Below are 23,669 nucleotides of genomic sequence, written 5' to 3'. Positions count from 1 at the left end.
AAGAAAAAGAAAAAAAACGCTGNAAAAAAAAAAAGAAATAGTTGACTATTTTTACATCTGCTTCAGGGAAAAAAGGAATTAGATGCAAATTCTTGTTGAAATCTTTTCCATTCCATTAATGGATTTTCGGGGAACATATACACCCTTTTTCATGTCATAACCCTCAAAATAAACAGGCAAACGAGGGTTATAACCAACTGAAACGGGTTGTCGTACCTTACGCAAAAAGACTTCTGGAACAAGCTGTTCCTTTGTTTGTGGAAGATCCTGTGAAAATGAAGGGATAACAAGGTACCAAGGTAAATCAAACGTGCCAGAAACCCCCGTATTCATATTAGTATCGCTCGTCATGTAAACAGGAAAACGAAGAGCGATCACCACTCTTTCTCCTGATCCACAAATTTGAGCTATTTCACCAGGAATAAATCGGTAATTCGCATGGTGTATGGATTTAGTCGGAAGATGAGCCAAACGATTCTCCATCCATGACAACCAATTTAAAGCAGTAATAGCAAGTGAGGGTCCTTCATTATTAAGTGCAGCCTTTTGTATGCTTTCTTCCAATTTTAAAAGTTTCCCGTCAGATGAACTCAATACATAGGGAAAAAGAGCTGTATGATACCGGAATACGTGTCTTACACCATAAGGATGAAGAGTACCAAACACAGGCAATAAAATATTGTTATATAATTTTTGGTGTCTTAATAAAGCTCTAAAAATACTGAAACGAAGAGATGTCATAGTTCTTCTCCGTAAAGAATTGGTTCTAATACCCCTAGAAAAAAAAAAAAAGGAATAAACTAGCCTTCACAAAATAAAAAAGAAAACAAAGAAAAAAAAAATAATTAATTATTTTTTACACTAGAAGTTCAACATCACTTAGAAACTTTATTATATCGTTCTAAGGTTAAGTTTCCCCACCTGTAAAAATTGATTGCCACAAGAAACGAAAAAAAAAAAAAAAAAAAGCATGAGCATTTTCTGGTGTTGTGAGAGTTATTCTGAAAAGCAATTGACACAGAGCAAAAAAAAAAAAAAAAAACAATTATTTTGGCAAAAATCTTCCCAATCCTTTATCTAAGCGTTCTCTTTTAACTTCCCTTCTCAGCGCTTGAAGCGGAGTATGAGCAGCGTTAAACTGACGCGGTTGTTGTGAAGTAATTTGTCTGACCCTCTCTGTGTCAAAAGCGTTGTGTTTCATTCCGCGCTGTTGGAAGGCACGCGCCGCCACCCTATCATGAAACGGTCGTCGGACGAATTTTTCGAATTGAGGGCCGCAAGCCCGACCGTCACCCCGACCCTTGCGGCGCAGCGGCCGCCTCGCCAGGGGGAAGAAATATCTGAAAGACATCTAATCGGTAGAAACTTGAAAAAATAAGAAAATAAAAAAGTACAAAAGGAAAAAAAAAGAAAAAAAACAAAGAGAAAAGAAAAACTCTTGCGCCGTTTGGCGGCCGGCCCGCGTGCCGATCGGAGGAAACACTCGTCCCCACAGGAAAAAAAATAAAAAAGAGACGGGGCCCGACCAAATTCCTTTATTCTTTTCGCCCAACCACCCCACCGCCTCCCGGGGGAAGCGCCCCTCGCATCACGACGGCCGGACGCCCACCTCCTTCCTCCCCGCACCCGTCTCTTGATGTGTGTGTGTTTTTTTTTTTTTTTTGGCAAGTTCTTCTTTCCCCGTTTGTGTTTTTTTTTTGTTGTCGTGGTTTATGATTGTTTTTTATTGTCCGGGGTCCCCGGCGAAATCGGTGATGAGTCGTTTTTTTTTTTTTTCTCTTTGCAGCCCCGTACCCTTCTGAATCTGCGGTTGTTTCCGGGGAAAGAGTTTTTTCGGCGAACGTTCTTTTTTTTTTTTTCTTTCGCCGAATTTACTTCTGATGAGAAGGCATATTGTATCATTGTTGTTAATTTGGGTCATTTGATTTTTCTTTAAAAGGATTGTTTCCCCTTTTTTGGGTTGCGTATCTTCGTTTCTTTTGCTGCAGCGTTTCAGCAATTTTTTTTTTTGTTTTTTTAGATGCTTCAGCAATTTTTTATTATTTCTTTTATTATTATTATTATTATTATTATTATTATTATTATTATTATTTGGTCGTTTGTTTTATCTGGTAATTGGTTTTATTGACTAATAAGTATAGGGAATAAGGAAAATAGAAATGTCAGCAAAATGTACTTGGTTTATTCTCCCTGTTTTTTTGGGATTCCTTTGTTATCTATTATTTCTGGGAGGACAGAATGAAAGTGATGTTTTGCGGGATAAGAAGACCGTTAATGATCCTTTGACCAATCAAGCTTCTAATGTTAATCATTCTAATCATCCATTAGAAGATAGCTATTGTTGCTGTACAATGGAGGAGATTATATCAGGAACGGAAGTTATAGCATCACTTTTGAATAATATAACGAGTCGACCATTTTTTCGTTATTTCAAAGTAAATGTGGATAAGCCATGTCCCTACTGGGCTGTGCAACTTTTATGCATAAGCGAGGAAAACAGTTGTCAAGTTTGTTCATGTGATGCGAATGATGTCCCTGAAGCGCTTAAATATCCTCATGATATGAGTGATCCTTCTGTGGTTGAATCTCGTGTTTCCTATGAAGGAGAAAAACATCCTAATATGGATTTGTGGGGAGTCTGGAAAGATAGTGATTCTGAGGCTACATATGTTGATCTTCTTCAGAATCCAGAAGCCAATACTGGTTATTCAGGACCTATGGCATCCCGCGTATGGCAAGCCATTTACAAAGAAAATTGTATGACTGAAGTAAATCAAGAAGGTGATTCCACTGAGGAGAAAGAATGCAAAGAGGTTCAAGTTTTCCGCAAATTGATTAGTGGATTACAAACCTCTATTACGATGCATGTAGCAGCTTTTTTTCATAAGGATAAAGAAGGAAAATCTCCACTTATTGCTCTTGGTTTACTAAAAAATCCAAATATGTCATTTTTACCGAATTGTGGTATGTACCAACGTATTACGAAGTCTCAAGAGTATATTGATAATCTTTATGTCTTATATCAATTTATTCTTCGTGCTCTTGCAAAGGCGAAAAATGTGTTTTTGTTGGATTTAAATGCTTTTAATTCGGGCGAAGGTGGTAAGGCAACTGACGAAGATAAAGAACTGCATAAAGAACTTCAAGAATTATTTAACGAGCATTTATTGTGTTCTTCAACATTTGATGAAGCTAGGTTTTTGGAATCACCAATGGCTCGTAAACTTATTCCTCAAATGAATAGGATGATGCTGAATATTACAACTCTTATGGATTGTGTTGCTTGTGAAAAATGTCGTGTATGGGGAAAATTGGAGACTATGGGTCTTGCTACGGCATTTAAGATATTAATGTTATCTTCAGGTGATACTTTGAAACTGAGTAGAGGTGAGGAGGTTTCACTCGTTAATTTTGCTCGACAACTGGCTATATCCGTAAAAAGTGTTCATTCCCTTGCAACGGTTTGCAAAGAACTTGAAGGTGCACAAAAAAAGAGTTGATTTTGATTTTTTTTTTTTTTTATTATTATTACTATGGATTCAGTTGAACAGTGTCAATGATATTTGATGGGTGAAGAAATGATACTGTGAATACAAAAGTAAAACAGACACCCAACGTACCATGTTACTATTTAAGCAGAAGTAGAAAGAGAGATATATTGGGAGAAGTGGGTTAGGGATATTGTGTCCCCTTTTCTCTACAAAGGGGACAACACGATATGAGATATGAGCTCTTTTTATGAAATGAAAGAGTATAATCGCTGTGCGCGTGTTGGATGGATTTTTTTTTTCCCTTTTTATGGCACGCTCTCTCTCTGGGACATTTTTTTTCTGTTTTTTTTTTTCAAACTGTTTTTTCTTTTATTTTACTATGGATACAGTTGAACAGTGTCAATGATATTTGATAATTGAAGAAATAATACTGTGAATACAAAAGTAAAACAAAAACCTAACGTACCATGTTACTATTTAACCAGAAGTAGAAAGAGAGAGATGTTGGGAGAAGTGGGTTAGGGATATTGTGTTTTTCTTCCTCTTTAAAAGGGACAACACGACATGAGATATGAGCTTTTTTTATGAAGAGTATGATCGCTGTGCGCGTGTTGGGAATGGATTTTTTCCCCTTATGGCAAGTTCCCTCTCTCTCTCTCTATCTGGAGGATTTTTTTTTTGTTTTTTTTTTCAAATCAAATATTTTTTTTTTCGGGGTGACCTAGTGTTTTCTTCTTTTTTTGTAGTTTTCTACCGTCCACCTTCTCTTTAATTCTTGAATTTTTGATTCTCTTCATTGTTAGGCCTTTTAAAACGGTGCAAAAGAGCACATTGATAACGAAGAAAGGAATAATTGAAGAGAAGAGAAGGAACACAAAAAAATGGAGCGCTGGGAGAGCTGTCGAACAGGTGAACAAAGACGAGAGAATCATGTATCTGATTCTCTTTTCGCCGAGACTGAAGAAGAGCAATGGAAAAGACTAAAGGCAGAGGCGATGATAGACTCAGGTGAAGAAGAAGATGATGATATTATGAATAGTGGCAATTTGGAATTACCCATAGAATCTAAGAAGCGTCGAGCAAAAAAAGTAACCAAAGCAACCGTTCCGCAGAAAAATACTCGTGTTCAACAACAAAAGTTAACACAGGCTATAAGTGCACCAGATATGGAAGATTTATTAAAAAAATATCGGGGTCTTTCTAATGATGATGAAGAGGAAGAAGAAGCGGAAGTTGATATAACAAAGTTTTTACAAGATGACGCATTAGAAGATGAAGAAGATCCAGGGGATGTTAATGACGAGAACATAACCGCTAATGAGTTTTTATCTTCTTTAATGACAGGAAAAAATATTTCTACACCTAAAAATACTGAACAAAATGAAGAAGCTCCGCTTGTAAGTCTTGATGATGAAGTTTTTGATTACGAGAAGAAATCTTTTGTTCAAAAAACTACACAGAAAAAGAGTAAAAATGAAAACCGTAATGAGACAAATTATGTTGTTAAAGAGAATTTTGTAAAGGAGTTAAATGTTGTTACTGAACTTCCAGTAGAACCTGTAAAAGTTTCTAGTACTTCTTCTACTGACGTGATAAATGGATGCCCAGATAATGCTTTGTTTTATTGGTTTGATGCTAAAGAACAACCTCATACCATGTCTATTCCAGGTACTTTATTTCTTTTTGGAAAACTCTGTGATGATGGAGGAAAAAATAATCGATTTCGTTCTTGCTGTATCAGGGTTCAAAATTTGTACCGTTGTACATTTTTACTTCCTAAAGAAGGTGCTTCTGATGCTGATGTTGTTCAAGAAATTAATTCCGTCTGTCGAAAATATGGAATAGAAGAGCGACGTGTAAAATTTGTAGAACGGTATTATGCCTTTGAAGAACCTGATATTCCTCATGAAAAAACAAGATGGGCCAAACTTCGTTTTCCAGGAAAATATCCACCTTTTCCGACAAATATAGAATTTCAAAATATTCAACTTGTAATGGGAGCTTCAAGTTCATTACTTGAACTTTTTCTAATTAAAAAAAAGCTTAAGGGTCCATCATACCTTCAGATTGAAAATCTTCTCCCAGTGAATGGTCATGTTTCACATTGTGAAGTGGAATTTGTTGTAAATTCACCTAAAAATGTGAAAGTTTATGATTCACCAAGACCACCACCACTTTTTACACTAGCGAGCATTCAACTACATACTCAATTAAACAATAAGGGTGTTACAAATGAGGTAGTTGCAGCTTCTATTGCTCTTTACCGTGATGTTAACATTGATGAAAGTACTAAAACGACTATATCCGAATGTTTTACAGGAGTTCGACAATTATCTCCAGAAATGGTATTACCTTTAAATTTAGAGTCTTACTGTCAATCAAAAGGAGTCCCTGGTGTTAAACGGTTTTCAAATGAGAGAGAACTATTAATATGGTTGGCAGAAACTTTGGGTAATTTAGATCCTGATATGGTAGTAGGTCATAATTTTATAGGATATACCATGGATATTCTTTTAAACCGTTTTCAAGAATTAAATATTCCACGATGGTCTACAATTGGACGTCTTGATATTAAACGTTTTCCACGTTCTCAAGGTAATAATACAAATTTAGCAAATGAAAAAGAAGCTTGTGTAGGACGTCTTGTAGTTGATACATACCTTCTTTCTAGAGAATATTATAAAAGTTCAAATTACAAATTATTATCTATTGCTACTCAAATGGGATTATCTGGTATTACAGATGGTAATGGATCATTTGAACCTGGTTCTACCGTATTAGATGGACGCCATATGAAATCATCTGATGAATTATTTAAAGTACTTTTACAACTTTTTAACTGTGCTGTTCTCTCTGTTAAAGTAGCTGCAGCTCTTGATGTAATTCCACTTACCAAACGTTTAACATCATTAGCAGGAAATTTATGGAGTCGTACTCTTTATGGCGCTCGTTCAGAAAGAATAGAGTATCTACTTCTTCATACATTTCATAATTTGAAATTTGTAACCCCAGACAAAAAACGTTTTGATTCTAAAAGGAGTAGAGATGATCCTGAGGATGATAATAAAAGAAAAACTAAATATCAAGGTGGTATGGTTCTTGAACCTAAAACTGGTCTTTATTCGGATTATATTCTTCTTCTGGATTTTAACTCACTTTATCCTTCTCTTATTCAAGAATTTAATATTTGTTACACTACTGTTGAACGTGATAAAAATACTGTAACAGCAGAAGTTCCTCCTCCAGAAAATCTTATTTGTCGATCTTGTGCACTCGAAGGTTTACCTTCACCATGTTTGCACAGATGTATTTTACCAAAAGTTATTCGAGGACTTGTTGACAGTAGAAGAGAAATAAAACGAATAATGAAGACAGAAAAAGACTCTAAAAATCTTGCAATGCTGGAAATTAGACAAAAGGCTCTTAAATTAACGGCTAATAGTATGTACGGTTGTTTAGGATTTGAATATTCACGTTTTTATGCACAACCTCTTGCAGAACTTGTTACACGTCAAGGACGTCTCGCTTTACAAAATACAGTTGAATTAATTCCACAAATATCACCTTCTTTAAGAGTTATTTATGGAGATACTGATTCAGTTATGATTCAAACTGGGATAAAAGATGATATCAAAAAAGTACGTGAACTTGGATTTGATATAAAGAATAAAGTTAATCAACGATATCAAAGTTTGGAGTTAGATATTGATGGCGTTTTTAGGGCTATGCTTCTTCTTAAAAAGAAAAAATATGCAGCATTAACTGTTTCAGATTGGCAAGGTTCTGGTAAAGATTATAAGATGGAAGTTAAAGGATTGGATATGGTACGTAGGGATTGGTGTCCTCTTTCACAAAAAATATCAGATGCAGTACTTAAGAGAGTTTTAAATGCTGAAGGTGGTGAAGATATATTGGATTATATTATGACCTATATAAAAGGTGTTGCCGATCATGTTCGTCTTGGAGATCGTTACTTACTTGAAGATTTTGTTATTTCAAAAAGTTTAACAAAAGAACCAGAATCTTATCGTGGAACATCTTTTCCCCATGCAACTGTTGCTCTTCGAATGAAACAAAGAAAAGAAAATGTTCGTGTTGGAGACCTTATTCCTTATGTTATCTGTGAAGGAGAAGGTGTTAATGTTAATGAAAAAGCTTATCATGTGGATGAAGTACGACGAACTGGTGGACTTCGTATTGATGCTGAATGGTATTTAACCTCACAACTGTATCCACCTGTAATGCGATTGTGTGAACATATTCAAGGGTTTACACCAGAACAGTTAAGTGAAGCTATGGGTATTGCATGTCATACACGAACTGAACGTAATAATGTGGAAACTTTTACAGTTGATGATTTCTCACATTGTTCTCTTTTTAAAAGCCGTGAATTATCAGAGTGTTTTCCTACCGCATTGCCATTACAAGTTGTCTGTACACGTTGTCGTCAGGTAGTTCCAATAGATCCACATAAATATATTAATGACTTGGTGAATGATCCTCAAAAACCACTTCCTACAGGTCTTTTTGAGATCTATGTTTGTATAAACTGTGGTTACTCACTTCCTGTAACGTATTTGGCTAATTGTTTAACACAAATGTGCCATAAAATAATTCAACAATTTTACCGCACAGGAGGTACAGCCGCAGCGGTGCGTTCCGTGCGAGCTCAATTTACTTATTTTCGGGCTTTATTTGATATTCCTCATGCCCCTGGATGTTCTCCTCTCGTTAAGGATGCACATTATAATCTTGCTTTACGCTGCCTGGGAACGGACAGAAAGCTCTATACATTAGCAGATGCCAAGAGATTTCCTGATGTTGATCCTGTAGATCCTTTGCTTCTCTGTGCAGAGAGTTTTTACAAGCGAGTAGATCATTTATTTATTAATATGGACATGATTTTTCCTTCCAAGTTAAGCTAAACTTGTAATATAGCACATGAGTTTCATACGAGAATAAATAAAAAGTAAATATATATATCTATATAGAGAGAACCATAGAAAAAAAAAAAAAAAAACATCTTTTTAGAGATTACATGAATTCGATTATTTTTATCAGAATATTGATACTGTTTTAGTTTCGTATTTTTACTATTCTTTATATATATATGTGTGTGTTGTCTCCTTCACTCTCTCTCTCTCTCTCTGTCTATGTTATTATCATTATTCTTATCTTTGACTATCTATGTGGTTATCATTTGTCATTCTTTCTTTAATCTTTTTTTCTTTTTTTTTTTTTATAAATCCTAGCGGAGAAAAAGAACGCAAGGTTGCGTATTTGGTGTGAAGGAGACAAAAGAAAAGAAGAAAAAAAAATAAAGGAAGCAAAATGCCCCTCCCACAAGGCGCACCTCGCATGATTGAGCGCCGCCATGTCTTTGGCGTATGTGAACAAGTAAAAGATGGATTTCAATACTTGGACGAGAACAACGTATTATGGGTATCTGGAAAGAGTCTCGTTATTTTGGATATTCAACTGGGTACACAACAGCTGGTTTCTTGTACGCCGAATTGTGAAACCGTTACCGCGTTAGCGGCTTCTTACAATCGACGTTTAATAGCTGTTGCAGAGGGTTCCAAACACCCTTCAATTGTTATTTATGTATGTGATACATCTGGTAATCCTAAAGTAAGAAGGAAAAAAGTTTTACAGGTGCCTGATCTTGGCTCTACAGAGTATGTATCCCTCTGCTTTTCTCAGGATGGACGACATTTGGTATCTTTAGGTGGATCCCCCGAATGGAATCTTGTTTACTGGAGTATAGAAAGAGGAAAGGTATTAACCTCCTGTTCTGTACTGGATGATGGGGATCAACTCTCACCTGATCCGCGTTTACTTAATCAATGCAGTATTTGCCCAAATGATCCTTCTCTCGTTTGTGTCTCTGGTCATGGTTTGGTAAGGTTTTTCGCTTTACGAGAGAATCAATTACGACCAACCTCCGGTGGACTTCGGGAACCTGTAACGAATTATCTTGCACATTTATGGATTCCATCAGAAAATCGACTTATTTTATCTACAGAAAGTGGTGATCTTGTTTTAATGGAAAATAATGAATACAAGTACCCATTACCACTATCTCCATCTGATGGAATTTCCATTAATACTCTTGTAGGATATAGTAAAGGTTTTATATGCGGAGGAGATATGGGTCTTATTAGTATATTTGAAAGAACAGATAATAAAGAGATGTATCGTAAAGTGCGAACCTTTAAATTTAACAGCGATTCAGAAAATATGGGAGCACCAAGTGAAACTATTCCTGTTATTCTTGCATTTACACTTTCTCCACCACCTGCTGAAGAATATGTTTCTTTTATGACAAGTACGAAACAATTGTACTCTCTTAACCTACCCAATGCTGACTTTTTTAAATCTGATGAACGAGTATTTGAACCTATTGGACAACCTTTTCATTCAGGACCTATTGTTGGAGTAGATGTTTGTGTTCAACGTCCTTTTGCAGTTACTGCAGGACGTGATCGGTGTATATTTCTTTGGAATCTCATAACTGGTGTTGTGGAGTTTCGTAAACGTTTCCCAACAGATATTTATAGTATAGCTATGCATCCATCAGGTCTTCATTTACTTGTGGGTCTTGCCGATGGTCTTCGAATGATGAATTTATACAATAATGACATTAGAGAGTTCAAAAACATCGGAATTCGTTCTTGTATGGAGTGCCGATTTAGTAGTGGTGGTCAGTTTTTCGCAGCAGTTCATGCAACTACAATTCATGTTTATTTCACCTATACTTGTGAACTTTTGGGTCATTTACGTGGTCATAGTGGAAAAGTGAGAAGTATTTACTTTGTACCACCAGATGATACTAGATTAGTTTCTGTAGGTCTTGATGGGGCAGTGTATGAGTTTAATCTTTGTGATTTCCACAAAGTAAATGATAATGTACTTAAGGCAATGATGTACAATTGTGCTGTGGCTGATGTAGGAACAATATGGGCAGCTGGTAACGACCGAAAACTTCGTCAATTTGAGCGTACGAAATTACAACAAGTTGGAGAGTATGATTTACAAAATGCTTCTTTATACTCTATGGCTATTAGTTCTAAACTAAAGTTGCTCATTGGTGGATGTGAAAATGGTACAGTTCGTGTTTTCAATACTTATCTTGCGGAAAAATTATCTGCAAATGAACGAGAACGAGAAAATACGGAGGGTATTATGATTGAATCCCACAATGCTCATGCCGGTATTGTAAACTCTCTTGCGTTAACATTTGATGAATCTATGGTGATTAGTGTTGGCGAAGATGGAGCTGTGGTTTTCTGGAATGTGGTAGCCCCATATCGTGGACCTCACAAGGAAATTGAATATTCTCGTGAGTTATTTATGGCCCGTAGTGATTTAGAGGCATCTACACAAAAAGTTGCCGCACTGAACGCTGAGGCGAATGAACTGAAACAGCGTATGCAACAACAACAGATGAAACGTGATCGGGTTCACGAAGAGCAGATTGCTAAATTAGAGCGAGAGTACGCAGAGGAAAAGGCGCAGCGTCTCGCCCAGTATGAGGCGCTCAAGTCCGAGAAGAATGAACAAGCGATCAAGTTTACAGAGTTTATGGTGGAAATGGAGAAGAAAGAAAAGGAAGATTTACAACGTACAAAGGAAGATTACAGCGCAAAAATAGAATCACTTCGTGAACGCGCAGATAGACTACGACAATTATTGGAAGAACGAGAAAGTGCACATGAAGCACAAATGAAAGAGATACGTGAAAATGCCGCACGTCTGCGTGAAGAAGACAAGGAAAATCAACGTCGTATTATAAGTGAAATAGATGAAAGACATCAAAAACTTCTTATGGAAAAAGAAGAGGATGAAAAACTTACAGACAATTACTGTGAGATGATTGAGGAAGACACCGATGTAGAGGTTGCGGCGTTAAAAGAAAATGTTGAAAAATTACGAAAGGAACAAGATGAAGAAATTTCTTCCTTACGAGCTGCTAATGACGCCTTACTATCACGTGAGAATATTATAAAGGCCGATTTGGAAGCCACTAAAGCGGAGGTTCGTGAAAAACTCCGTCAACAAGGGATTTTGGAGTCACAAATAGAAGCCGCTAAAAGAGATATTGAGGCACTCACACACGAATTCAGAGATCGTGGAGAAACCATAGCTGAAAAAGAAAGGCGTGTCTTTGATCTCAAGAAGAAAAATCAAGAACTGGAGAAGTTTAAGTTTGTGCTAGAGTACAAAATAAAGGAACTCAAATCACAGATTGATCCCCGTGATGAGGAGATTCGACAAGCAAAGGGACGACTTGCTGAGATGGGAAAAGAAGCCGATCAGTATACCCACAGTAATGAACACCTTGTTCTACAAATACGTAATCTGCGTCAAAAGAAGGCGGGTCAACAAAAAGAACTTGAGAAACTTGCATCGGGAATGCGTGGTTTCGCAGAGTATCAATCACGACTTTGGACAGAACTGTGTGATCTACGTGATGAGGAAAACCCACGTAAACTAAAAGAGTCGGCGAAATTACTCTATGACAAATACACTTCCAATAAAGCGGTTGCTGTTAGCCGATCACTCTCTTCTCGTACTGCTGCAGATGAGGTACGGGAGTATAATCGTGAACGTGATCATCTGGAGCGGAATCTTGTTGGACTAAAAAATCGTGTGAACAAGGATGCAGAGAATAATCGTGGCGACAAGTACCGTATCACCAGTGAAAACGTTATTCTCGTTAAAGAGATTAATGACCTACGCAAGGAGGCACGTTTACTGGCTGCTAAAGCGGGTGTTTGGCGCACCACAGATCCCTCTGGTGCTTCTGCGTATGAAGAAGATACAGCGCGAGAGATTGCAATGCAGCGGGCGGAGTTGGCTCGTCTGCGTGAGATAGCAACAAAGCTGGAGGAAGAGGCCCGTTCAAAGGGCATTACAGTAAAACCTCCTACACTGTAGGAGAAGGTCACTTTCTTTTCTTTTTTTTTCTTTCTTTTTTCTTTCTTCTTTCTTTCTTCAGTTTTTTCTCTCCTTTCTGAGTGATTATTTCTTTTTTTTTGGTGAAAAAATAAATATTGATGAGACGTCTAGAGATAGATAGACAGAGAGGTAGAGAGATAGAGAAAATGAAAAGAGAGAGAATAGAAAAAAAGTGACCTTGATGTAAAAGAATGCATGACAAACAACAACAACAACAAGAAGAGGAACAACCCTGCAAACCAAAAAAAAAAAAAAAAAGAGGGACTGATGTTGCAATCTCTGCAGGTGTGACCCATTGCGGTATGTTTCTTTTTTTTTTTTTTGTTTACACTCTCTGAGAGTGTACATTGAATCAATGCCAATTTCTTCTTTGCACGTATATTTGAAGCTACACCTCTTTTCTTTTTCTTTTCTTTCTCTTTATATGTATTTCCCATAGTCTGTCTCTTCCCGATGCTTACCCGCACGGCTCTCTGCAGTTCCTTCGCGGCGCTGGCGGTAGACGCGGCGCGGCGCTACGCCCTCACGGACACGGACAATAATAACAATAACAACAACAACCATAACAACAATAACCTTAACACTAGTAATAGCAACAACAACAATAACACTAACACTAATGTGAATACCGTACTGTGGTATGATGATACGGCTGACAGCACGCAGACACAGCGGGAACACCACCGAAGTGCCGCCTATCGCGAATTGCACCGACCGGCACTCACAAATGCCGCTATGGGGCTCTATGGTGGTGAACCGGGATTTGAGAAGGCACACCGCGTGTGGGTTGACCCCGACCGTCCACACATGAAACACATTTATAATCAAACAGCACTAGCGAAGAACCTTCGTTATGCTCGATATGGATACTTTAAACGTGATATGCATATTCTTGATATTGACAAACTTATTCGACACGCCCGTATGCTCCCAACACCAGGGAGACTTCTCACAGATTTTTTGTATCAACGTGTTCCTCTACCTGACAAGAGTTGTGCTGCTTTAATTCGTTATCAACGTCAGCAGATTGAAATGTTAGAAGAATGGGAGCGGCACGCAAGTTTTCAATGCGCTGCTGAAATGTTTGAACGTCTTATCGTAACAAACATCCCACCTGTAGAAGTTGGAGTTGAGACACATGCAGAGATGGTATTATGTGCTGCTGCAAGTGGTAAATGGGAGGATGGATGGGATATTTACGCTGCACGAGCACGGGAAATGGAGATGGAGTCTCCCGATGTTTTTATACTTAACACATACTTTTTTGATGCTTTGCTTGAACTCTGTGTAATTTCACGGCGAGTGGAAGAGGGAATGTCTGTTATGGAAGAAGTAATCACACGAAACTTAAAACCACGGGCAACCATGTTAGATAAGGCTATGATACTCTGTGCTATTGATGCAGAGAACTATATGGAAAATAATGAGACAGGGAGTAATGCAGAAGAGTGGCAACAACGACGAGAACTATGTAATCAACGTGGTCTTGAACTTTGGGCTCTCTTTGATTTTTATCAATTAGAACGCACAACAAGATCTATTGAAGCATATATGCGTATGTGTTGCGCTATTGAAGAACCTACTTTAGTTCTTAAGGCACAAAGTTTTTCAGATGCTGCTGGTATTAGTCTCTCATTAGAGTGTTTTCACTGGTTAATTTATGCTCTTAGAGGAATTGCAGATTTTGGTGATTACATAATAGACCTCTTTTCCCAGTTAGGACCTCGAGGTTTAACACCAGATTTTGTTTTATTTACTCTAGCTTTTATGCATTGTGCTCTTCAAAAAGATGGAGAACTTGCACTGGCTATATATGATCAGTATTTTGTTCACATGAATATAAATCCAACTCCAGAAATGACACTTCTCTTTATTCAAGCATGTGCTCACTGTAAAGAGCCAAATATAGCTATGTTAGAAAGATGTGAAGGGATAATAAAACGTTTAGAAGAAGTAGGAAGTAGTGTGGATTACATCTCACCAATCTATGATCAGTTCCTTGAGATATGCGCTCATTTAGGTGCTATTGCCACAGGGTATGGAGTATTAAAAAAGTTAGTAGGATTTGGGAAACCTCTCACGACCCGAATGCTTAATTCACTACTTTTAGCTAATTCAAATGCGACTCCTCCTAATGGATCAATCGCCATGACAGAGGAAATAGTTAATCTTTTTACTCTTCTTAAAGTGGAACCAAACGAGGATACTAATATTTGCATAAATCTTTGTGTAGAATCTTTTGGGGATTCACCCACCATTACTTCTTTCATTACTGCTATAGATAATTTACGACAAGGCACGGATGAGAAAACGTTATCATATGATGAAGATATTCCTGTTATTCAAGAAGCTCCACATGTTCTTCGTCAACTTCGAGCCGAATGGAAACTTCAGCCTCGTGATATGGTGCTTCGTCGTTTTGGACAGTACACAAAACCAATAGGTAAGGGGGCAGTGGATGTGGGAAGTATGCAAGGTAGTGTAATCCCATTCGGTCGTTCACCAGGGGAGCGGCGTGTCTAAAGGTTTGTGGTGTCTTATCAAACTCTCTCCTTCTCTCTGTAGGACTGTATGTGGGTGTGTGTGTGTGTTTTGTCTACTCATCTATTCGCTTAAGGAACTTTGCAACAATGCTGGGAAAGCAAATACAAAAAAAAAGAGAGAATAATCGATCAATGAATGGAGGGGGAACGAGGTACTGGTGTCCACGTTGAAGTATTCTCTATCTTTTGAGTACCATTTATTATTATTATTATTATTATTAATATCTTGTTACTATTATTATTTATTTCTTGTTATTATTGCCATTTTTTTTTTTTTTTTAATTATTGTACAATTTTTATTTTATACCATTTTGTTCTTTATTTGCCTTTGCCTTGTTTTATGTTTGAACTTCTTGGTGTAGGAGATTAATTGGGGGGAATGCTTCAATGGGAGTGGCCAAAGACCTGGTCTGCAGAAAGTAAGGAAGTAATACGGGAAACTATAGAAAAAGCCATTGGAAATGCGATGGCTGGAGGAAAAAATGCACAAATTCGAGGAGTAGTTAGTGTTGACGAATTAAATATGGGTTGTATTCCACCAGAGATAGCGCTTAGCAGTATTCGCGTACTCTCGGCGGAGCACACGGCCATTATGGTAAAGGTGCGATATAATGGAGACTTTTCTGTACGATTACGTGGATTGGAAATTAACTTAGATACTGTAGGGGCGAGTGCAGAGGAGGCGGATGCTAATTTTGCTCTTCCTTTTTTTTGTCCTTTTGAGATGACACTTCAGGATATTCGTCTTGATGGAATGATATCGATTGAAGTATTTCATGAGATGGAGGAAAACCCGCAGTGGGAGCAGGGATCTAATGTAGCTGTTCACAATACCGTGACCCCGCGAAGTAGTAAAAGTTCCGCACTGCGCCCCTCGCGGCCGCTGCGATCGTTGAGTTCACGTGGCCGGTTTGGTTACGGTGTGTTGTTGGGCGGTGGGGGTCGCCGGGCGATGCGGCCGCCGGGTGTGCTGGACAACATTGAGGGATCCCTCTCCACGGTGGATAGCGATAGTTATGTGCGGGGAACCTCACGCTCCTCTCCACCAGCACGGGGGAGCACGCCATCTTTTGCGGATATTTTACTGAAGAAAGTTGTGGTGAGGCGTCGAATGGTGAAGGTGCAACTTTTTGGGGATCCACTTAAGCATTTTAGTGTTATTTCAAACTTTAGCTCTGTGCCTGGTGCGAACAGCAAGGTGGAGGGTATGATACGCATGCTGATTAAACCTGCTATTGAAGGACTTATGGAGGAGGGAGTCGTTTTTGCGATATAGTGGGTCCTTTTCTTTGCACTGGAAAGGGGGGAAGCATCGGTAAAATGCTGTTTATTTCTTCTTTTCTCTTTTCTTGTTATGCTAGTTATTTTTCTTTGCGTTGCCTTTTTTTTCCCTCTAGTTGTTATTATCATACTTCTCTCTATATATATATCTGTATATACTACTACTTATTTATTTATTTGTTTCCTTTAATTTGTTTATTATTTATTTATTTATTTATTTTTTACCATTTTTCTTTTTCTTTCTTTCTATTTATATATTTTCTCTTTTCCTTTTTATTTAATTCGTTTTCTTACCTCACAAAGGCTGATAACCTTCTCAAATCCGCAGAAATCAAGAAAAGGGAAGTGTATGCTGCAAGAATCCAAGTCTGTGACCGTGGGTGTGCGGATTCGTCCAAGATTGGATGGCGTCGTAAATGCTTTACAGTCAGCGGAGCGCTATGAACAGATGGCGTGTTCGCAGTTATCTGAGAAAACATTACGTCTTTGGGATGGACGGGCAACGAGAGATAGCAGAACGTTCTTTTTTGGATACGACAGTGTATTCGACGAGAATACCACACAAGAAGAAATTTATGAAGAACTCGTTACTTCTGCTGTAGACCTTGTCTTGTCTGGTACAAATGTTACTGTCCTTACCTATGGTCAAACAGGTAGTGGAAAAACATACACCGTACTTGGAGGTATACGTAAGAGTCCAATGAGTGATGATATTATTACAGATGAAACAGGTATTCTTCTGCGTAGTCTGCAAGATATTCTTCACTTTGCAGAAATTAACAAGAATAACCGACATATCATTATTGGAATATCTGCTGTAGAGATTTATCTTGATGAGGTGCGTGATTTATTATCTGATGAACAAGCACCTACTGTTATTCAAATGGCAGTTATGAAAGATATTGTACGATTTCCAAAATTAACATGTCTTCCTATCCTTAGTCTTCATGATGGACTGAAGGTTTTTCAAAAGGCAACATCAAAACGAGCACAACGTATGACCTCTGCGAATGATACTTCATCGCGTTCTCATGCAGTTTTTAATATTGAAGTATTTCAACAGCCTATCACACCGATAAGTCGACGACCGATGAGATTTCTTGATGTTTTATCCTTACGAGATTTAGAGCAACTTAATCAGTTAGAAGGAAAAACACCAAAATTGAGGTCACATGATCTTTTTAGAAGTGCTTCTAATAGTCTTTTTGGACCACCTGAAGCTCCAATTATGTACAGCAAGCTTGTACTTGCAGACTTGGCTGGTAGTGAAAAGGCTCGCAACTCTAGTGTCAAGGGTGAAGGTTTTGATGAGCTTAAAAAGATTAACGCATCTCTTACTTCCCTCGGTAATGTTGTACACTGTCTTCATGAGGGATCTAGACATATTCCATATCGTGACTCAAAACTAACAACTGTACTTCGTGACTCATTTGCTGCACCAAATGCTCGTGTTGTTCTTATTGTAAATGTGAGTCCTACAGTTCTTACAGTTGATGAAACACTTTCTACTCTTTATTTTGCAGACAAAGTTAAAATGGTGAAAACAGGTCCAAGTAGTGGAAGTGGTTCTTTTGGATCTAATGAAATGGTATATGAGTATTTATCTTCTTTAAGAAAGCATGATGAGTTAACTTCAGATCTACGTATTGCTAGTGTGCTACATAGATTTAAAGCTCCTCAAGTTATTCCCGTCGTTGCTGGTGACCCAAAGAACGTGTTATATGACTTTATATTTAGAATAAGAAGACCTAAATCTGATATTCAACAAATGGCAATTTCAACATTATGTGATGCCTTTAAAACTTCTCTGGATGGAGGTCGAAATTGGATATTAGAACAAGAACAAGAGAATCAAATGGTAAGGCGTACAGTTAGAGATGAAACAGTTATGGGATGGAAAAAAAGGAGAAGTGAATTACATGATCTTATCAATGGTATTACAGGTTCAATAAATTCTAATGGTATTACGGATGAGGAAATATGGAATAAACGTCTTGAAGAGGCAGCTTCTGACCTTGGAGAGGCTCGTGCTAGACGTCGTAGTATTCAAGTAGAGTATAATACCGCTGTGAATGGTTTAAAACAGGTCGAAAATAAACTTTCATCCGTAAGAGAAGAATTGAAGCAAATAATGCAATCAAATGAGAATGGTACTAGAGTAGATAAAAATGAAGATGATACTGTACTCCTATGGAGACAGGAACAACGTGAAGAGGCTTGCTGGGAGCGATTTTCAACTCAAGCAATTCAAGCTGTAGAATCGGCAAAATTGCGTTTTGAATTGTCTAAATTGATTTGTGAAACCCATCGACTTGCTGTGGAAATGAAGAAAGAGAAACGGCTGGTTACGAACAAACAATCACAAGCTGTATATGAATGGTTGCGACACGTTGTATGGGGTATGGCAGGTAATGCAGTGGTGATTTCCAACAGGAAGGAAAAACGACGACAACGCAAGATTTCAGCAGCTGATGCTGATGAAGTACTAGTGGATGGCTACATTGCCCCACATCCACGACAGTACTGGCAGCAAAAACCTTCTGAAGAAAATCGCCAACGTAAAAAACGCAAGAGGTCTACACGTTATGATGATGATACACTCCGAGAGGAGGTGATTTCCTTTGTGAAGATGGGTGGTGAGGTTTTAAAATACTCCCGTGATGGTACAACCCATCGACGATTGCTCTATATTGAGAATAAGGATGGTGAAGATCGTCTCTGTTGGTCCACCCTGGGCTCCTTGAGCCGAGATGGTTACATTCCACTGCGCTCCATTACACATCTGCAAATTGGACGGGCAACCGGTGATATTAAGAATGCCAGTGATATTGCTGTTGCGCAGTTCTATCTCAGTTGGGGTGTTGTTTATAAACGTCGTGGGTCCTCCACTACGGTGGAATTCGCCTGTGATACCGTTACCGAGATGGAGGCGTGGGTGATTGGCCTCTCGTATCTCACCAATCTCGTCCCTGCCTTCGCCGTTCTTATGGGCAAACACACCCCCAACACGAGTAAAACCAATAAAACCGATACTGGCAGTACTGGCAGCAGCGACAACACAGATGAGAATGGCTGGGGGGCCCTCAGTTCAACAGAGGCCGCCTTCTGTCATGAGTGGCACGTCCCTCCGCTCGTTTACGCAGAGACCCGTCGGCAGCTTATGAAACGACGCACTGGCAAACGTCTCGCCGGCCTCCGTCTCTCGCCAGGGGAATTGCGCAGTCTTGTGAAACTCGATATTTTTCGGGCCTCAGCCATGTGGTTGCGATTCCAAGCGGAGGGTCTCGTTACTAAACCGAAAGGTAAACTCTACTGCTACGTCCAGGCACCAGCCATACAGGACACCGCATCCATGGGAGCAAACCCCACAACAGGGGATGACTCGGATGAGGAGGTCGCGTAGAAGAGGGTCTGGGATAGAGTGCAGTTTTTAGATAGATAGAAAAGGAAAAAAAAAAAAAACAACTGCCTTGCTCCGGTTTCTTTTTTTTTTTATTTTGTTTATATTATCTTTTACTATATGTATATATATAGTTTTCCTATTCAACAGTGAAACAAACAAAGAAATAAACTAACCAATTGATAGAGAAGAGAACATACGAGCATCATGGCTCCAATTCTTTTTTTCCCCAGTTTTTTATTATTATTTATTTTGTTAACTTTCCAACGATGAAAGTTAGTGGGAGTGATATTTTATATATGTTTCGCCCCCTTTTTTTTAATTTTTGTGTTAGTGTTATTCTTGTTATTGTTTTTGGTCAGTGTGGTAGAGTAGAGATTCGAAACTCATAGTTACATGTGAGAATTATATCCACCATATGAGGCTTTCAATTAGAGTCACTTTACACTGAAACAAAGCTCAGTTTTCTATATAAAACGTATATCTTTCAATTATGTTTTATTTGCAAATTGTTTTTTTTTTTTCTCCCTTTGTGTACGGACTCTTCTTATTCTTCTTCTTTTTGTTATTACCACCATCCCCCGTCCTTCTTTTTCATTTTTTTTTTTGCTCTTTACCATTTTGGTGTCTATATGTATATACAATGCATATATATATATTTTTTTTTTACACATCCAAGGGAAAGTGTATGCAGGTTCCTAGAGAGGAGGACGTTAGACGTGAGGAGGCGCTTAAGCGGCGGGCGGAAGAACATGCGCGGTGGAAGGCAGCTTTCTTTCAAAGTAGACCACCACCGCCGTTTTTACCCAAATCCCGTCCACCTCAACCAAAACCTACCACTAAAGCTCCTGTTCATCATCTTTACAAGCGAGCATTGGAACTAGTTTCAACTGAAGTACTACCACCTACACCAAGTACTACGGAATCTAAAGAAGAACCAAAAGACAAGAAAACTATTTGGTTACAACAATTAAAAGAAGAGATGGAGCGTCGAAATCCTTATGAGGATAACAAGATTTGTTCCGATCCTAAGCGTACTGTAGTGGTGTCAAATTTGCATCCAAAGACTATAGAAGAGGACATTCGATTGTTTTGTGAGCGGTTTGGTAGGGTGGTAAGTGTACGTCTCATTTGTGATTACAAGGGAAAGAGTCGTAGGTATGGTTTCGTTCAATTTGGATTGGAAGCAGAAGCCCGTAAGGCGGTGGCAAATAGTCGCAAGTGGAGGTTGCATGGTCACGCCGTGGTAACTGATATGGAACGGGGTAGACTAGAGTTGGGCTTCTTGCCAAAGCGAATTGCAGAGGCACAGAGACACATTAATGCGGCAACGACGTCCTCGTCAGGTTTAGGAAATGATAAACGTCCACGGTATGAGCATAACTACAATAACCAGACATGTAAAGATGAGAAATTGAGCTCCACAAATGTGGATAGTTGTGTTTTTAGTGGTAATGATGTGCCTTATGATGTTGATGATCTTATAAACTCTATTGCGAATCTTAAGTGAGTTTCTCTGTTTGTGTGTTGTTTTTCTTTTCGTTGTTTGTCTGTTTTTGTGTGAGTGGCACGAATGATTGCTTATTGTAACAATAAAGGTGAGTATAATGTCTTTTACTCATATCTTCTATCCATTTATTATCTTTAATTCTCTTATTTCCTCAATGGCTGTGGAAATGGAAAGGGAATAGGGAATACATGATTAGATGGTTTTTAAAGGTATGTGTGACATTTTTTCTTATTTTATTTCCTTTTCATTTTTTCCTTTTTTTCCTATTCTACCATTGCATAGTCAAAGACGGAAGTGTAAAGGAAAATCCGAGTAACTTTCTCATACATACAATATATCTTTAAATATATATATATATTTTTTTTTTCTTGCTTTTATTGAGAGGGAGAGAGAAACCGTGTGTGTGTGTGTGTGTTTTGAGTCTCTCACCATAAAATTTTTTTTTCTGTTTTGCTTTTTGTTTAGGCCAAACACAATTGTAAATGCACGTTTACTCAATCCAACAGATTCTTGACGTGCGTCCCCTTTACAAGGACCCACCGTACCCCGACTTTTCACTTGAGGAGGCATGTCGGCGAAAGAAGATGTCCCAATCGAAACTTGTGCGGGGTGCCAACGCGTGGGTTGCTGGCGGTTCGGCAAAGACAACGGTGGAATGGGTACAGCGACTGGTGCAGGGTTCTCTTAATAAGTTGAGCGCAGCGAACTTTGATAAGATGCTGGAAAAGTTGCAGACAGATGTTATCTTCTCTACGGAAGAAACATTAAATAAGACGGTGGAAATTATCTTTAAGAAGGCACTTGAAGAACCAGAGTGTAGTAAGTGGTACGCAGGTGTTTGCTACAAGTTAGCAGAATTTGAAGTGAGTCAATCTGTTTCAACACAGCCTGTAGATGGTAAAAAATATTCTAAACTACGTAACGCTGTTGTTGGCATCGCACAAGAGGAATTTCTTAGTCGTCGTAAGATGCCTTCATTTGATAGACTCACAGAGGATGAAAAGGAGCAGTTACGATCCTCTTTTATGCGTCGTAAACGAGCAAACATGAAGTTTATTGGAGAATTATTTATGCATAAGGTTCTTTCACATCATACCATGATGAATATTGTTCAAACTATAATGCAAGGAGAAGAAAATGCTGGGGATCCTGCAAGTGAAGATATTGAATTCCTTACAGAACTTTTCTTGACCATTGGAGAGAGTCTCGATGCTATTCCTGATGTACGTCCCAAGTTGGACGTTTATTTTAAAAAGTTGGAGGTTCTCAAGAACCAAGAAAAGTACACAGCACGTATTCGATTTAAGATTCTTGATCTTATTGAATTACGACGTGACTTAAATTGGGAGCCACGTGCGGCGGCAGCGGCAGCAGCGGCGACAACAACAACGGTAGCAAATTCCAAGAACTCCAATACATCGAAGGAACCTCAACGAGTGACGGATAAACCCCCTACACGTTCTCCGGCTACACTTAACTCTGGCAATACACCCACAAGCGGAGCTAAAAAGAACAAACAGGCTGCATTTCCAGATACGGCACCAAACCCACCGGGTGAGGCTGCATCTCTTGCTGCTGGCGGAGATTCAACGGGTGGACGTAATTGGAGCAGTATTGTGAAACCCGCAGGGCAACAACGTGATGGTCTTCTTCTTCGAAATACGGAATCCGTTTCATTTGAGGCACGTGTACGATCACTTTTCCAGGAGTGGGTTGCGGAGTGCACAAATGATTTTATTCATGAATGGATGAATGAATTCCGAAATTGCCAACGACGTTTTGATTCGGAAGAGGATCTTTGCAAGGCAGCAGCGGCAGAAGTGGTTCGTGAGGCTTGTATGACCACTAAGAAAGAAGCACAACATGAGGCATGCAGCTTTCTTACGGTAGGCCTCTTTCTCGCAGATGATGAAGTACTCGATGGTTTTGCAATGGCTCTCGTCTCCGCCATTGAGGAAGATATTCTGGAAGATGTTCCTAAGTTTAGCGAGCGCTTCATTACAATGTTGTGTATTGCTTGTCGTGGAGATTTTGTTGCGGATATGTATTACGATGCGGCACGTGTGCTCTGTACGGCGTACGGTATGCTTCGTGTGCGGGATGAATCGACACTCGACACGCTGATGGATTTCTGGCACAAACTGCAAAGACCACCGGAGAATGAGAATGCCATGTTGGCGCCCGTCACTCTTCAGTACCTAGCAGATATGTCTACAAATGGACAGGCACCTCTTACAGGTCGCATCATCGCTTCTTTGCAGAACATTGGACTTGTAAATGATGAAATGGTGAAGGAGTGGCTTGAAATTCCAGTGGAGGGGGCTGTGGCTGAAGTCGTCGAAGCGTATAAGAAAGCCGCACGTGAGTTATCATTAAAAACAGTCTAATATTAACTCAAATGGATCTGGTGAAAATATGTGCACACATACACACAGAGAGAGAGAGAGAGAAAAAAAAAAGAGAGAGAAAAAGAGAAGTAAAAA

At 38.8% G+C, this 23,669-nt stretch overlaps 10 protein-coding genes across 10 annotated transcripts; 8 read left to right on the top strand and 2 right to left on the bottom strand.

Annotated features, from left to right (window-relative positions):
- Nucleotides 1–78: 78 nt before the first annotated feature.
- TM35_000101200 (uncharacterized protein) lies at nt 79–741 on the bottom strand (the record flags this gene model as incomplete). Its single annotated transcript, XM_029024611.1, has 1 exon — nt 79–741. One exon carries the CDS (start codon nt 739–741, stop codon nt 79–81), a length of 663 nt encoding a protein of 220 aa, XP_028883918.1.
- Nucleotides 742–1,045: 304 nt separating this feature from the next.
- TM35_000101190 (uncharacterized protein) lies at nt 1,046–1,351 on the bottom strand (the record flags this gene model as incomplete). Its single annotated transcript, XM_029024610.1, has 1 exon — nt 1,046–1,351. The coding sequence occupies one exon, from the start codon at nt 1,349–1,351 to the stop codon at nt 1,046–1,048; it is 306 nt and encodes a 101-aa protein (XP_028883917.1).
- An 808-nt stretch (nt 1,352–2,159) lies between these two features.
- On the top strand, nt 2,160–3,500 carry TM35_000101180 (endoplasmic reticulum oxidoreductin; the record flags this gene model as incomplete). The annotated part of the gene is made up of 1 exon (XM_029024609.1): nt 2,160–3,500. One exon carries the CDS (start codon nt 2,160–2,162, stop codon nt 3,498–3,500), a length of 1,341 nt encoding a protein of 446 aa, XP_028883916.1.
- An 872-nt stretch (nt 3,501–4,372) lies between these two features.
- TM35_000101170 (DNA polymerase I alpha catalytic subunit) lies at nt 4,373–8,416 on the top strand (the record flags this gene model as incomplete). The annotated part of the gene is made up of 1 exon (XM_029024608.1): nt 4,373–8,416. One exon carries the CDS (start codon nt 4,373–4,375, stop codon nt 8,414–8,416), a length of 4,044 nt encoding a protein of 1,347 aa, XP_028883915.1.
- Nucleotides 8,417–8,822: 406 nt separating this feature from the next.
- TM35_000101160 (WDdomain 65) lies at nt 8,823–12,431 on the top strand (the record flags this gene model as incomplete). The annotated part of the gene is made up of 1 exon (XM_029024607.1): nt 8,823–12,431. The coding sequence occupies one exon, from the start codon at nt 8,823–8,825 to the stop codon at nt 12,429–12,431; it is 3,609 nt and encodes a 1,202-aa protein (XP_028883914.1).
- Nucleotides 12,432–12,905: 474 nt separating this feature from the next.
- On the top strand, nt 12,906–14,975 carry TM35_000101150 (putative protein transport protein Sec23A; the record flags this gene model as incomplete). The annotated part of the gene is made up of 1 exon (XM_029024606.1): nt 12,906–14,975. The coding sequence occupies one exon, from the start codon at nt 12,906–12,908 to the stop codon at nt 14,973–14,975; it is 2,070 nt and encodes a 689-aa protein (XP_028883913.1).
- A 399-nt stretch (nt 14,976–15,374) lies between these two features.
- Nucleotides 15,375–16,271, top strand: TM35_000101140 (uncharacterized protein; the record flags this gene model as incomplete). The annotated part of the gene is made up of 1 exon (XM_029024605.1): nt 15,375–16,271. The coding sequence occupies one exon, from the start codon at nt 15,375–15,377 to the stop codon at nt 16,269–16,271; it is 897 nt and encodes a 298-aa protein (XP_028883912.1).
- A 354-nt stretch (nt 16,272–16,625) lies between these two features.
- On the top strand, nt 16,626–19,679 carry TM35_000101130 (kinesin; the record flags this gene model as incomplete). The annotated part of the gene is made up of 1 exon (XM_029024604.1): nt 16,626–19,679. The coding sequence occupies one exon, from the start codon at nt 16,626–16,628 to the stop codon at nt 19,677–19,679; it is 3,054 nt and encodes a 1,017-aa protein (XP_028883911.1).
- A 685-nt stretch (nt 19,680–20,364) lies between these two features.
- On the top strand, nt 20,365–21,186 carry TM35_000101120 (U1 small nuclear ribonucleoprotein; the record flags this gene model as incomplete). The annotated part of the gene is made up of 1 exon (XM_029024603.1): nt 20,365–21,186. One exon carries the CDS (start codon nt 20,365–20,367, stop codon nt 21,184–21,186), a length of 822 nt encoding a protein of 273 aa, XP_028883910.1.
- Nucleotides 21,187–21,668: 482 nt separating this feature from the next.
- On the top strand, nt 21,669–23,573 carry TM35_000101110 (putative eukaryotic translation initiation factor 4 gamma; the record flags this gene model as incomplete). Its single annotated transcript, XM_029024602.1, has 1 exon — nt 21,669–23,573. The coding sequence occupies one exon, from the start codon at nt 21,669–21,671 to the stop codon at nt 23,571–23,573; it is 1,905 nt and encodes a 634-aa protein (XP_028883909.1).
- Between the last annotated feature and the right edge of the window lie 96 nt (nt 23,574–23,669).

Source organism: Trypanosoma theileri, assembly GCF_002087225.1.
Source record: "Trypanosoma theileri isolate Edinburgh chromosome Unknown TM35_Tth_10_V1, whole genome shotgun sequence".
Lineage (NCBI taxonomy): Eukaryota > Euglenozoa > Kinetoplastea > Trypanosomatida > Trypanosomatidae > Trypanosoma > Trypanosoma theileri.
The sequence above is the reverse complement of the archived record's forward strand: the minus strand, read 5'-3'. Positions and strand labels throughout refer to the sequence as shown.